The 15832-nt window shown below is 39.3% G+C and overlaps 1 protein-coding gene across 1 annotated transcript in view; it reads left to right on the top strand.

Moving 5' to 3' along the window:
* Window positions 1-15832, top strand: part of LOC109234924 (peptidyl-prolyl cis-trans isomerase CYP59-like) — a 20262-nt gene that overhangs the window by 1264 nt on the left and 3166 nt on the right. Inside the window, exons 2-10 of the mRNA XM_019400964.1 lie at window positions 3354-3450; window positions 5354-5445; window positions 5524-5623; window positions 6660-6782; window positions 6862-6939; window positions 7080-7126; window positions 7232-7287; window positions 9250-9290; window positions 10888-10990. Coding sequence (XP_019256509.1) covers window positions 3354-3450; window positions 5354-5445; window positions 5524-5623; window positions 6660-6782; window positions 6862-6939; window positions 7080-7126; window positions 7232-7287; window positions 9250-9290; window positions 10888-10990 — 737 coding nt within the window. The remainder of the gene's footprint in view (window positions 1-3353; window positions 3451-5353; window positions 5446-5523; window positions 5624-6659; window positions 6783-6861; window positions 6940-7079; window positions 7127-7231; window positions 7288-9249; window positions 9291-10887; window positions 10991-15832) is intronic.

The following is a 15832-nucleotide window of genomic DNA, read 5'->3' as shown; positions in this document are numbered from 1 at the left end:
GGGGGGGGGGGGGGGGGGGGGGATTGTTGGCTATGGGAGCCTGGAGGAGCAGTGGGGACGTGAGCTGTATGTGGACCACGACAGCAGAGTGTATTAGAGTAGCTGCGAGAGAAGTGTTTGAGGTCTCGAAGGGTTTCTCTGGCGGCCACAAAGGTGACTGGTGGTGGAGTGAGGAGGTACAAGAGAAAGTGGAAGCCAAACAAGCGGCGTACTTGATGCTTACAGAGAGCATGGACGAGGAGGCGAAGAGGATGAACAGGGAGGTGTATAGGAGGGCTAAGAAGGAGGCAAAGTTAGCGGTTACTGCGGCTAAGATTGCGGCGTTTGGGCGTTTGTATGAAGAGCTTGGGGCCAAAGGCGGGGACAAGAAACTATACAAGCTAGCCAAGGTGAGAAAGAGGAAGGCCCGTGATCTGGATCAAGTTAAGTTTATCACAGATGAGGAAGGTAGAGTTTTGATGGAAGAGGCTCATATTAGATAAGATGGCAGACATATTTTCATAAACTCCTGAACAAAGAGGGTGATAGGGACATTGTGTTGGGCGACTTGGAGCACTCCGAGATGCGCCGGGATTTCGGGTATTGTTGGCGCGTAAGAGTAGAGGAGGTCGAGGGGGCTGTGCGTAAGATGCACAGAGGTAGAGCTATCGGGCTAGATGAAATACCTGTGAAATTTTGGAAGAATGCGGGTAGGGCAGGTTTGGAGTGGCTCACTAGATTGTTCAACGTCATTTTTAGGACGAAGAAGATGCCCGATGAATGGAGGTGGAGTACGATGATTCCTCTGTATAAAAACAAGGGCGATATCCAAAGTTGCAATAATTATAGGGGGATTAAGCTGCTAAGCCATACTATGAAAGTTTGGGAGATGGTGGTTGAAGTGAGGGTGAGGACCAGTGTGTCCATTTCTGAGAACCAGTTCGGTTTCATGCCGGGGCGTTCGACTATGGAAGCCATCCACATTGTGAGGAGATTAGTGGAGTGGTATATGGAGATGAATAAGGACTTGCACATGATGTTCATTGACCTAGAGAAAGCATATGACAAACTCCCGACAGAGGTGCTCTGGCGATGCTTGGAGGATAAAGGGGTCCCAGTAGTCTACATTAAGGTGATTAAGGACCTGTATGATGAAGCTAAGACTCGGGTTAGGGCAGCGGAGGAGACTCGGGACACTTTCCGGTTATGATGGGGTTGCACCAGGGATCAGCTCTTAGTCCATTCCTATTTTCCTTGGCGATGGACGCATTGACGAGACACATTCAAGGTGAGGTGCCATGGTGTATGTTATTTACGGATAACATAGTTTTAATTGATGAGACGCAGGGTGGTGTTAACGAGAGGCTGGAGGTTTGGAGGCAGACCCTAAAGTCTAAGGTAGGGGTGTGCATTCGAATCGGTTTATCGATAAATCGAATCGATTATTTGTTATCGGTTTATCGATTTATCGATTTCGATTTCGAAATTTTTCTTATCGAGTTATCGATTTCGATTTCGATTTTGTCCTCTTCGGTTATCGGTTTATCGATAAACCGACAAGATATACAATTTTTTTTTAACCCTTATTCTATAATACCCTTTCCTTTACCCTAAGTCCCTAACCCTATTATTTCCTCTACCACATTTAAGGAATGATCATATTTAAAGCTCAAGGGAATGAAGTTCAAATTAATGGAAAATAGAATTAGCTGTGATGATGTTTTTTTTTATACTGTTGGAGTGTTGGTGGCATACATTTGATCCCTTACTTTAGTTTCGTTGCATGTGCTTTTGACACAATTTTTATGTTATAAACGGTGTTCGTCTTATTTTAGCTTCTTTTTATCCATATTAGTTAGGCGTGTTCATAGCGATATATTTTCCGTGGAATCCCGCAAATTTTCTTATTGGTGTAATCGATAATCGAATCGATAAGCCCCAAAAATCGATAAATCGAAATCGGAAAAATCGAAACCTTATTGAAACGATAACGATAAGCATATGTACAAATCGATAATCGATAAGTAATTATCGATAAGGGTCAAAACCGAATCGATAAATCGAATGCACACCCTTAGTCTAAGGGTTTCAAGACGGAATACATGGAGTGCAAGTTTAGCAACGGTACTTCCTGGGGATATGGAGGTGAGGCTTTATACGCAAGTCATCCCCAAGAGAAGTAGTTTCAAGTATCTTGGATTTATAATACAAGGTAACGCGGAGATTGATGAAGATGTCACGCATCGTATCGGAGTATGATGGATGAAGTGGAGGCTCGCTTCCGGGGTCTTGTGTGATAAGAATGTGCTGTTGAGACTTAAAGGTTAGTTATACAAGGTTGTAGTTAGACCGACTATGTTATATGGAGCAGAGTGTTAGTCGGTCAAGAACTTTCAAACCCAGAAGCTAAAAGTAGCTGAGATGGAGATATTGAGGTGGATGTGTGGGTATACCCGGTTGAATAAGATTAGGAATGCAGTTATTCGGGAAAAGGTGGGAGTGATCCCTGTGGAGGATAAGATGCGGGAGGCGAGGTTGAGATAGTTCTGACATGTTAAGAGGAGAAGTATAGAAGCCCCAATTAGAAGGTGCGAGCGGTTAGCCTTGGTGGACAGTAGGAGGGGTAGAGGTAGGCCTAAGAAGTCTTGGGGAGAGGTTATTAGGCGGGACATACCGCAGCTGGAGCTGATTGGGGACATGTCCTAGACAGGAGGGTGTGGAGGTCAAAGATTAGGGTAGAAGGTTCGTAGGTAGTCGAGCGTTTCTTTTTGTCTTACTCAGTTCGCTAGCATTAGTGTTAATATGATATCTTTTATTCATAGATGGCTATTACTACCTAGAGTTTGACTGCATTCTTGGATTCGATCTTATTTTGTCTTGCTGTTATTCCTACATGTTGCAATTACCTTTTTTTTTCCAGTCGTCTTCTAGCCGAGGGTCAAACAGAAACATCCTCTCTGCCCTTCCAGGGGTAGGGTAAGGCTGCGTACATCTTACCCTCCCCAGACCCCACTTGTGGGAAAATACTGGGTTTGTTGTTGGGAGAATTCCTAGTCTCCCAAATTGAGGAACCCCCAATTTGAGTTTTTATAAATGTAAAATTAAACCCATTAGTTATCCATTCTCTAAGTTGATAATATGGTTCTTATCCATATTTGACCCGTTTTTAAAAAGTTTATTATCCAACCCAATCTTTAATTGGATAATATGGATGGATAACTGTTTTCTTTTAACCATTTTGCCACAACTACTTTCATACGACGTTTAATAACACAGTAGTATCTGAGTGCATTCGCGATGAAAACAGTATGTATAACGGCTACATATACGTTTAAGGAGCATTAAACTAATAAACTTGCCCTTTAATAATGTAGGATTAAGTATTACAATGGCTGCCTGTTTCACACGGTTCAGAAGGATTTCACTGCGCAGACTGGAGATCCCACTGGAACAGGGTCGGGGGGTGATTCAGTATACAAGTAAGTCAATAGTTATAAATGTGCTAAATTCACTTTTTTCAATGGTTTTTTTCCCACCCACCTAAGGGCAGTGGCCTTTCCCACTTTCACCCACTGGTGATTCGAGCCCCAACTTCGTGGTTGGAGGCGGAGGATCCTTTCCAGTTGGGTATCCATCTATTCCCCTACTCAGCGGCTTATCTTCCAAGTAATGGCTTGAATCATCTAATTTTTTTTTGGGGTGTGTGTGTGTGTGTGTGTGTGTGTGTGTGTGTGTGTGTCTGTGTGTGTGTGTATATATATATATTGGAGATTTAGAGATTTCAGAGATGTAAGAATCAGCGACTGGGTGGATTGCTTCAGATGTTAGAGATTTCGGTGGAAATGGGAGCGGATCACTATGGATTTTGTTGTTGGACTCCCAAGGACTCAGCGGAAGTTTGATGCAATTTGGGTGATTGTGGATAGGCTGACCAAGTCAGCTCACTTCCTTCCTGTGATGACTACCTATTCATCAGAGCAACTGACTCGAGTTTATATCTGGGAGATTGTCAAACTTCGTGGCGTGCCGGTATCTATCATCTCTGATCGGGGTACGCAGTTTACATCACGTTTTTAGAGAGCCGTACAACATGAGTTGGGTACTTGGGTGGAGTTGAGCATAGCATTTCACCCTCAGACGGATGGACAGTCTGAGCGCACTATCCAAATTCTTGAGTATATGCTCCGTGCGTGTGTGATGGAGTTTGGAGGTTCTTGGGATCAGTTCTTGCCACTTGCGGAATTTGCCTACAATAACATTTATCAGTCCAGCATTCAGATGGCACCGTATGAGGCTCTATATGGTAGGCAATGTCGGTCCCCAGTGGATTGGTTCGAGCCGGGTGAGGCCAAATTATTAGGTACAGACTTNACCTGCATCCAAGTAGGCAGGATGTATTATGATCGCAATAGCACAAAATACCAATATACTCCTTCCGATGAAAAATTTTAAGGATCCAGTTTAGTAATGATATCCTTTCCAGGTGATATGAAAATTAGAGCCAAATAAAGATTCTTTTTATGAGAGGTTCTGTTTTTTTATGTTACTCGAGATTCTATATGGAGAATCCTATTCTAGAATATTTTTGTGAAACTCATTAGTAGTGATAACATGAAAAATGCTACTTTGCAAGATAACTTGTGATACTTACTGGCCTATATTTTGTGATTTTTAATTTTTTAGCCTAAAGTACTTCAGGTAGAGGCCAAGTTATCATATCTTAATTTCAAACTTTTCCTGCTTGCTCCTACCAAGATCACTTAAATTTTTCTCTGCCATCTTCTTGTGGAATTGTTCACTATGTTGGGTCAAATTTAGGCGAAGCAGTTTCCAGATGAGCAAAAGCTGTGATTTTCTGTAGATATTCTGAAATTAAATTCACTCATTTATAGTGATATTGGTACTATGCTGTTTGTAGTTTTCTAGAACTTATAGCTAGTATTAACAACCTTTTATTTGATATGTTCTTTATGGTCTGAATATGATGCATAATTTCTGAGTGCTATAGTATATCTTGTACGGTGGCATCACTGATGACAAGTCAAGGAAATATCTTTATATTGGGGGCCGGCTCATTATCCACCGAATTTGAATCGTGCGCCACTGGCTTAGGGGGATTTCTTGGTTATCTAAAAGAAAGGAAATATCTTTATATATTTTTTCTTGAATGCCTTGGGTTTTTCTGCCAAGTTTTGCCTAATTTGAGATTTATATTCTATAGCATTCGTGTTCTATCATTGTTATTTATGCTGACTTCTTTGTGAATAAATGCGAGGAAGAAGCGTCCGATGATTAGATAATTCCTGGGTGTTCTCTTAAAGTTGTTATGTCTCCAAGTCTTTGACATTTTGATCAATGGAATTTGTTCTGTTAGGTTTTTGGAGAGATTGCAGAAGGGCTGGACACATTGAATAGGATAAATGAAGCTTATGTGGATGAGAAGGGCAGGCCATTTAAAAATATCCGGTTCGTTGTTGATGTATTGTATGCTCCTCTTTTCTCCATTTAGTAGATCTCTTCTAATTGATAATGTCCACTCTTCAGAATCAAACACACTTACATATTGGACGATCCTTTCGACGATCCTGCCCAGCTAAGCGACTTGATTCCAGATGCCTCACCTGAAGGGAAGCCAAAAGATGAGGTAAAGAATGTAGAAATTAACAGTCCACTTATTCACCCCATGAGTTTTTATGCATCATCAAGTATATTACCAGTCCACTTGTTCATCTCCATGAGTTTTTATGCATCATCAAGTATAAAACCATAGAATTTGAAGTGTAGTTTATCCTTCTTTGCGTAATAAGATTATGCTGGCAGAGATATGCAACAGCATTATCTGAAGTTCATTCCTTTGATGCTGCAGATCTTAAAGAGTAGATGAACAAATTTTGAAGTTTTGAACTCTAGGTTATGCACCTAGAGACTCTGCAAAAGCTTTGTTGTCTGTTTTCGTTTTCTCTTTTCTTTTGATTTGTGAACCAGTTCCTTAGCTTGATATAACGATGTCCATTTAAAGTTAGTTTGTCAAGATAATCAGGGTATCTTGAGTATGGGATGTCAATGAATTCTGCAAAAAATAGAATAAACTAGAACTCACATTTTTCCACTGTTCAGTTCCAGACAAAGAATTTTGTCTACACCAAAGCTTGTTTCTTGTGGGGAATTTAAACAATAGAGCATGAGAGCCGTATTACTTGTTTTTAGATTGGTCTTTTTGCTAGAGGATTATGGTAGAGATTATTTAGGTTTTGCACTATCTGATAAAATTTTGCTACTTCCATATTTAGTCAATGGATTTGTATCTGGGTTTTGATCTGAAAAGAATGGTAGAGTTCTGTTGTTCGATGTGTATTTATATGATTGTGTAATTCCAACAAGAATCTAAGTTTTTTTTACTTAGCATAATATGTATTGCATAGAGCAGTCTTTCTTTCTTGGTGTAAAACAATAGCATGTTTCGTGATTCCCTTCCTGATCTCCAATGAGACTGCATGGCTTGCACACGTGATGTGATCGCAGGGTGGGACCTAAGGCTCTTCCTTATACCCATCTTCCTTGGGAATGAAATTTTCATAAAAGAAGATATGTAATAATATCCCTAACATGTTAGTTGTCCACTTAGTCAAGCAATTACCCTTTTATGTTATTCATGCCCTTACATCTTTCTATCTACTTAGGTTGAAGATGATGTGCGACTAGAAGATGATTGGGTGCCAATGGATGAGCAACTGGGTATACAAGAACTCGAGGAGGTTCTGCATGCAAAAGAAGCACATTCCCGAGCAGTAGTACTTGAAAGTGTAAGAACTTTTGTGAACTGTTTGATCATTCAAAAATTGTAGGCCTTCCAAATTGTAATCATGCTAACTCGTGTCACAGGTAGGAGACATTCCTGATGCTGAGATAAAGCCTCCTGACAATGTGCTGTTTGTTTGTAAATTAAATCCAGTTACTGAAGTAAGTTTCTGCTTTATTCTTGTTGTTAATTTTTTTAAAAAGAAAGAGATTGTCTAAGCTTTAATTCTTGATCATCCAATTTTTTGAACATGTATGCCATCTTTCTTTCTGGTACTATCAGACAATATTTTTCCATGCAGGATGAAGACCTGTATACAATCTTCTCACGCTTTGGAACTGTGACATCGTAAGTTTGTTATCATATTTTGAATATTTTGCATGCTATTTATTCTTCGTTTAGTGCCAATATGTGTTGAAATTTCTCTCATCTCTTATTGCTTGTTCTCCTTAGTGCTGAAATTATTAGGGACTTCAAGACTGGGGATAGTCTCTGCTATGCTTTCATTGGTAAGTTTAAGATTCCATAAAAAAATTGTGAGGTATTAAAGCTTAACAAAAATATGTGCACCTTATTGCTGGTTCTTCACCCAGTAATGTGTTTTTTTCCATAATCTTAAACTCTAAGGAAGTGATGTGAGTTACCCATGCTTTCCAGCAAGTCTAGGCATGCTACAATATCAGTACCTTTGCTGCTCATCAAGGGTGTCAAAAACCTCTTAAGAGAGCAACTGGTGTTGACCAGCCACTTTCGGTAGGAAGATCTTTTAGTATTGCACTATTCTAGGAAAAGTTCTCTAAATTATCTGAACCTTGGATTACCTGTTATGTTTGCCCGATATTCCTACCTATATATACTTTTGAAAACAATACCAATATGTATACTACTTTATCAACATTGTCCAATGCAAAGTCCTCAATAGTATCTGATCAGGATGATTCTAAAATCTTTGATTGATAACCTCCTCTAGCTGTATACTACTCGTAGCTGAAAATAACACCTTGATCTCCAATTGATTTTATTGGTGCCTGCTATTTTGTCGGAAATGACGATCTATTGTTAACAGACAACACCTTGATCATCATCTAAGGTGGTGAATGCCATCACCATTCTCTGTCCTTTCCCTCTCAATGTGATCTTATTTCCATTAAGAAGGACTGACCTGCTTTACATTCTCAGCCAAGACGTTTCTAAACACAAGGTGTGTATCACCACCGATGATACACACCTTATTTGTTTGCTTCACCACTGATCATATTATAACCTGTGTTATTGTAAATAGCGCTCGCTACGTCGCTAATAGCGAGTAGCGACGCAAAGCGAGGATCAGGTGCTTTTTTTTGGACTGTTGCGATGCGTTTTTAAAAAGCTCCGGCGAGGCGAAGTAGCTCCAACCAGGCGACGAGGCGAGGTAGCGACAGAGGCGTCGCTTTTTAAAAAATTGAAAAGAAAAAAGAAGAGACTTAAATAAAAGTTAAGGGTTTTCTTCGACTTACAAGTACTTCTTTCTTCTTCTTTCTTCTTTCTTTCTTCTTTCTTTTCTTTTTCTTTTTCCGGCCGTAAGCCTCTGTTTTCGAGCGTAAGCCTCTCTTCTTTCTTCTTTCTTTTCTTTTCTTTTTCCGGTAGTAAGTCTTCTTTGTTCTTCTTCTTTTCGGCAACAACTGATTTCCGGCAGAAATATTCTTTCTTTCTTTTCTTTCACCCCTGTTTTCACTTCTGCTCTTCTTTCTTCTTCTGTTTCTCTCTTTTGATTTTTTTCCAGTTTAGTAAACAATTAATTGCATATTAACTTCTCTCTATAGTTACAAATAACTGTTATTTTCTCTCTTTAATTATAATTAATTTCTCTCTATAAACAGTAATATATTAGATATCTCTCTATATATATTAAAATATTTGATTTCTATCTATTGAGTTTTTGAATTGATATATTTATTAATAAGCTGTTGTCATTGAGTTTTTAGTTATTTATACATGCAAATTTACTATTTTATTTTTTGTATTAATTGGCGCTTCACATCAAAAAGGCGAGCGCTACGCTTCTCGCCTCAGTGAAGCGGGTCCTCATCGCTTTTTGTCGCCTCGTGCTATTCAAAACACTGTCAGGCTGTTACCTTTACCAGTGATACTCTTCTCTTCTCACCCTCACTAGGAATAACCCATGTCAACGTTAGGGCTTCTTTGGATTATGAAAGAAAAACAGCGGAATGTTGGGGTATAACTCTTTTGCACAAGCTTTGAGGAGATTCGAGAAGAGAAGGCAAGAAAGGGGACAGAACTTGCGGAGAGGGTTTCATATCTTCACTTTTGTTTCCCTTTCTCTGTTTGCGTGACTGCTAAACTGGATAGTGTTTAGCTATGTTGTTTTTCTTCCTTTCTTCTTTTAACCCCAATTAATCATAGTGCAAGTGAATGCTTTCTTTTCTTTGTGTTTCCTTTTGTATTGATTGTATAACTTCTTATTTTGGCAGAGTTTGAGGACAAAGAGGCCTGTGAACAAGCATATTATAAGGTACTAAAAAGAACTAGCTCTGCTTGATTGAAATGTAAAATGTATTTAATTAAGTATCTATTTTTCAAATGACTTAAGATGTTCGTACTTATGAGCCTTCAAATTTAATGTGAAAACTGAATGCTGGTGTTAGGATGTATCTCACTTAACGGACGCTTCTCCTTTTGGTACTGTATGATCTTGATGCTAAATGTAAGGAAATCCAATACTGATTATGCAGCACCCATACTACTAGGCCTTTTTCAAATGATATAATGTGTATGAGATACCATTGTTGAATGTGATTGCAAAGATTGATTTTCAAAGATCCTAATTGGTGGGCATTAAGGCTGTTGTTTATAGAAGCAGTGCTTGATATGCGTGTGGCATAATATTTGTATTCACAACTTGTCTGCTTAATGTATGAAGGAATTGTTTTCTATAGATCCCATTCTCGAATAACATAAAACTTAGAATTTCTCTTATGGCTTTTGAGTTTTTGGGCTAATATTCAGGATATAAATAACAGAAGTAGCTTGCTCGACTCTACATTCCTCACTACAGGAATATGTAATAGGTGGAACCTTCTCTTTTTTGTTTTTGCTCAGGAAGGTTTCAAACATTGTAATTCCCTGGCACCATCTTAGTGCCAGCTTTCTGATTTTAATAGAATTACATCTTTACCTGTTCAAAAAAAAAAAAAACCTTAGGTTTCTCTTTGTGAAGTCAGAACAGATCTAAGATGTATATCTCACTCAGCGTAGGTAACAATTTGACTGATTCAGAGGCTATATCACCCTGTGGCATATAGTGATTTATATAGTGTATGGGGTTCTTTTGCCCTCTTTTGTTCCTGAACCTTTTGATCTCTATGGCATCACAAGCTACAGGTTGTAAACATGTTATTTTTCCTTTTCCCTTGGGATATGACCAGGGAGATGAAAAGGGATAAAAAGGGAAGAAAGAGGAGTGTCGTACTAATGAAATCGAGTTGCAAGTGGTTTAAGCACAACCTTATATTTCGCGGTAGCGTTACATATGAGGTGGCTGCCTTCCAAAGTCCAAACTGAATGAATGACTTTCTGTTAATTTGAATATTCTCTTTTTGCTTCCTCCTGATGATAGAAAAATATGCGTTTTCTACTCAAATGGAATGTCCTGTTGATCATTTATTTTCCTAAGTCAATTTTATAGTGTTTATCCTAAGCATTTCAGTTGAGGAACATATGAGGACACCATGTCAGTTTTTTGTTTACGATGGATACAAGAGATGTGAGCTAAAGTGGATTCCTTGTAACATTTGGTGTGATGAAATATGAGGTAGAACTTCCTTTAATGGAAGCAGACAATATTTTTTAAACGTGGCAAAAAAGAAAGTAGACAACTTTTTCATCAAAAAAAAAAGAAAAAGAAAGAATGGAAGTGGACAATCAATCTTGAAGGCAGGAGTACTTGAAAATGGTGTGCATTCCCATCTATCTTGTTTTGTTCTTTTATTTTCATTAACTTGTTACGTGAACATTGAAGTTGTGTGTTTTTTTATACTTAATTAGAAGGTAGCGACATACATGGTGGGAGAACTATGATTTAGATGACTAACTTTTGCTGTTTTTCATAGATGGATAATACTCTAATTGATGATCGAAGAATACATGTTGATTTCAGCCAGAGTGTTGCAAAGTTGTGGTCTCAATATCGACGCAAAGACCATATGGGTAAAGGTAAACTTTGCACATCGTGTAATGTGTTTGTCTGGTCAATTCTGAATGGGATTTATTTGCATTAGAAACTGAGTGCTATAGTAAGATGATGTCATCTGGTTGTATGGCATTTTGAATTTGCTATCAGATAGTTTTTGGTCATCTGTTTAGATGTTAGTCTGATTTTTGCATCCATGCCAGTGCATTTGGATTTATGCTTTTTAAGATCATAACTTCATTTTAGCAGTTACTGTTGATACTTCTATTCAATGTCATTATTGTGCCATGTGGTTCCTAAAATTAATTACTGTTTCAGTTGGTGTAACCAATTGACAGATTATGTTCTGTAAATGAGTTACATTGAACAGGTTATCCTATAGGAACTTTTCCCTCAAGGTTGCCAAGTGTGGTGATAGATTTGCTCTATTCTGCTTGATAGGTAAAAGTAGGTTTTACTAACAGATCTCAGTATCAAGAGGATACTGAGCAAGTACAATAACATGCTGGGTGGAAATCCTCTTATAGTTGTTGGATCCAAAAATTCCAGCACTACATCAGCATCTAAAGCAAAATCAACATACACCAAATTCTGCCACACAAAATTGCAGTTTATTAGCAAGTGATCAACTGTATCACCATTTTTTTTTTTTGCAATTATAGAACCAGCTACGTTAGTTAAAACCTCTTCTTTGTAATCTTGAGGTCTTCTGGAGTAAACAGCACTTTCAAAAATGCTCCCAGGCACTCTTCCCAAGAATCTTCTCTTTCCTACTTCCTAGGACTGCAGAATACCTTTTCCGGCATAATCTTTCACTGGAATCTAACTCTTCTTTCTTCTAAATCAGTAAGCACCCAATGTGATTACTACCAAACCTTTCTTTCTTCTAAATCAGTAATCACCCACTGTGATTACTACCAAACCTTCTTCTCCTTTTCACATAATCAAGGTAGTGATTAATCTTACAAATTATTCTGGTTGTTTACTTCATCAGTTAAGTATGGACAGTGACAGAATTTATTACAATGCTGGCTTCAAGTCTTTTGATATCACAAAAATTAGTTCTAAGTCTGGAACATGGTTTGAATGGGTAGAACGTAGCAGAAAATTGATGAGAACAGTAAATGTCAGCAGTAAAGTCATGAAATGGGTGACAGAGATATTTAATGTGGCGTCAAAGGAACATTGCAGGGCAATGAGAAGATGGAGTATGAAAGAACATTACACAGAATACTTTTGTAACCTTAAATTCAATGAATATGGTAGGTACATCAGTTTTATTGCTATTCAAGGGGAAAGTAGATCTATCATTATTACACCGGAAATCTCATTAAATGCTGGGTGGGGGGACATAGCTAAAAAAATCATAAGACTCATTAATTCTTCAGAGACAGAGAAGCAGCCCCAGACAGTGAGAATCTCAAAGATGGAGTCCTCATACACTGAAGCGGTCAGAACCAATAGATGGTCCACTGAAGGCACAAAATCATCCCCAATAAAAATCAACAGCTCCAAGATCATGGTACCGGGAGGTTCAGAATTAGCAGAGAAGGATGTGTTGAGTAGATGCATAGTAGGCAAGGTGATGATTTCTTTGAAGGAAGCTCCAACCTTGAACGATATCAGAAGATGGGCGAACAACACGTGGAATTCCACCATCAGCATCAACGTTCATGAGATGAATGATTCCCAATTTCTGTTCGAATTTCCCTCAAGGAAGGAGGCAGAACATGTGCTCAGGGGAGAATGGCGGTGGCAGAAGTCCAAAGTAAGCCTCGACTGGTGGAAACCTACCACTGGTTGCTGTCCGGAAAAGGTGAAACGAGACTGGGTATGGGTTAGACTATTGGGTTTACCTGTTAATTTATGGTCAGATAAAGTTCTCAGAACCATAGGAGACCAATGTGGGGGATGGCTAGAAACAGAGGAGGAAACAAACCTCAAAAACCACCTCCGATGGGCGAGAATAAAAGTGAAGGGTGATGGAAGTAGGGTTCCGAGTGAGATACAGATGGAAAGTGACGGATTTTTGTACAAAATCCCCATCTGGTGTGAAATTCCGGTGATTGTTACAGCAACGACAGCGGCGGGGTGTCAAAGGGAGGAAGATGACGAAGGACAAGGACTGCAGGGTAATAGAGTGAGTAATGGACCGATGGTCAATAGTAGTATCCACCTGGGGAAGGAGATTGTAAAGGCTCCTCTGTACTATGGTCACGTGGGTACATCGAACAATGGGGAGGTTTTTAAAAATGAGGCACGTGTGCCTGTCTCACGTGACAAAGGACCAGACTTAATGTCTGATGTATTGGGCCTAAATAAATCTCTGGGCCCAAGATTGGTAGACCACTCTATAAACCTTTGTAATAAAAGGCCAAAATTCATAGCCCAGTTGGAGGAATTAAAAGACCCCCTCTTAATAGAGGTCCAGGCAAATTCAGAGTACCTCCCTTTGGAAAAAAAGTCGAAGGAAGCAGAGAAGGCCACTGAGATTGTCAATGCAGATGATACATTCGAGGAGGAAGCTCAAACCGAAGAGAACAAGAAAAAGGCCTTGGTATTAATCAAAAACAAGGAACAATCAACATCTGACATGCAGCAAAAGGAGCAGATGCAACCAGAAGAGGAGAAAACTTTTGGAGAGTGGACAATTGAAGAAGTTCTCCCCTTAAATTCTCTAGATAATGAAGAGGACCCAGAGTTTGAGGCATCAATTTGGGTGCACCAAAATATCATTAGGTTGAGCAAAGAGTTTGGGGTGGAATTCAAAGGGTGCGAAAAGGAAGCACTCCAATTATTCATGAAAATTGATGGAAAGAGGAAGAATTTAATGGAGTCAACATCACTGATGATGGAAGCTGTCACACCAAAGAAGAAAGGAAGCAAAGAACTGAAAAACTTAGATCTTGGAAGCAGCTTCAAAAGCAATGGCACAAGGAGCAGGGGAGGGTGTATTGTCATCGATAGTCAATGGTGATTAAAATAGTATCTTGGAATGTTAGGGGACTTAACAGAGCTAGGAAGAGGGAGTTGATAAAAAATATGGTGAGTAGCTGGAAGGCAGAAGTCTATTGCTTTCAAGAAACCAAGGTAGAAGGGGAAATCAGGGAGATAGTTAGAGAATTATGGGCAAATAGATGGGTGAAATATGCTCAGTTGGAAGCAAGTGGTACTAGAGGGGGTATTCTCATTATGTGGGACAGTAGGGCATGGGAAGGGGAAGTCAGTAGTGTGGGTAGATATTCTATCACATATAAGTTCAGTGGCAAAGCTCAAGATTTTGTTTGGCATTTAACCAGTATTTATGCTCCTAATGACAGGGTTGATAGAAAAGAAGTATGGTGGGAGATTGCTAGGGGTCTATTCACTGGGCCTTGGGTTGTGTGTGGGGATTTTAACACTGTTAGATATCCCTCAGAGAAGAAGAACTGTGTTAGGTATACCAGATCAATGGCAGACCTTTCAGATTTCATTGAGGACATGGGCTTGGTTGATTTGCAACTACTAGGAGGAAAGTTCACATGGAAGAAGGAACAAATTCCAACATTGCTGCTAGGCTGGACAGGTTTTTAGTCTCTGAGGAATGGGATGAAGGATTTAGGAACATTAAACAGTCAATTCTTCACAGGGTTACCTCTGACCATTCACCTGTGATGATTCAGTGTGGCAATTGGGAACCAGTGAAATCTTTTTTCAAATTCGAGAATTGGTGGCTGTTGACTGAAGGTTTCAAGGACAGAATTAAAACATGGTGGGAGTCCTTTTCATGTACTGGCAGACCTGATTACATCCTGGCTTTCAAGCTGAAAGCCTTGAAGGGAAAACTTAAAGAATGGAGCAAGACAATTCAAGGCAATCTGAAGATACAGAAACAGCATATATTGGACCAACTTGCTGAAATTGAGGATATACAAGAACTGAGGAGCTTGAATGAGGAAGAGACATACAAAAAAACCTCTCTATTGCTAGAATTTGAGGAAAATGCAAGGAAGGAGTAGATAGCATGGAGGCAAAGGTCCAGGGCCTTATGGTTGAAAGAAGGTGACAGAAATACCAAGTTCTTCCACAGAACTGCAAATGCCCATAAAAGATATAACAACATTGACAAGCTACAAGTCAATGGGGAAACTGTGGAGAATCCTGAAGATATCAAGAGGGAGATAATTTCTTTCTACCAAAAATTATACACAGAAGCTGAGGAGTGGAGACCACAATGCAGCCTAAGGGAATGCCAAACCATAAGCTCAGAGGATAATCAGATGTTATTGAGCCCTTTTGAGCCTCAGGAAATCTGGGAGAATGTCAAAGCATGTGCAGGGGACAAAGCTCCTGGTCCAGATGGGTATACTATGGCTTTCTACATTCAATGCTGGGAAGTGATCAGTCAAGATGTGATAGCTGCTGTCCAGAATTTTCAAATTACTGGGGTCTTTGAAAAAAGCTTTAATGCCACTTTGGTGGCTTTGATTCCTAAGAAAGTTGGAGCTAAAGAACTGAAAGACTTCAGACCTATCAGTCTGATAGGTAGTGTCTACAAAATAATCTCAAAACTCTTAACAGAAAGAATCAAGAAAGTAATGGGAAAGTTGGTGGACAATCAACAGATGGCCTTCATCAAAGGTAGGCAAATAATGGATGCTATTCTCATTGCAAATGAGAGTGTAGATGCTAGAATGAAGAGCAAAGAACCTGGTATCCTGTGCAAGCTGGACATAGAAAAGGCATATGATCACCTTAACTGGGAGTTTTTGCTGGGAACACTTTCGAAGATGGGCTTTGATGAAAGATGGATTAGTTGGATCAAATTCTGCATTAGTACTGTCAAATGCTCTATTTTAGTCAATGGTTCACCTGTTGGTTTCTTC

The sequence above is a fragment of the Nicotiana attenuata genome, chromosome 11 (genome assembly GCF_001879085.1).
Source record: "Nicotiana attenuata strain UT chromosome 11, NIATTr2, whole genome shotgun sequence".
Lineage (NCBI taxonomy): Eukaryota > Viridiplantae > Streptophyta > Magnoliopsida > Solanales > Solanaceae > Nicotiana > Nicotiana attenuata.
The sequence above is the reverse complement of the archived record's forward strand: the minus strand, read 5'-3'. Positions and strand labels throughout refer to the sequence as shown.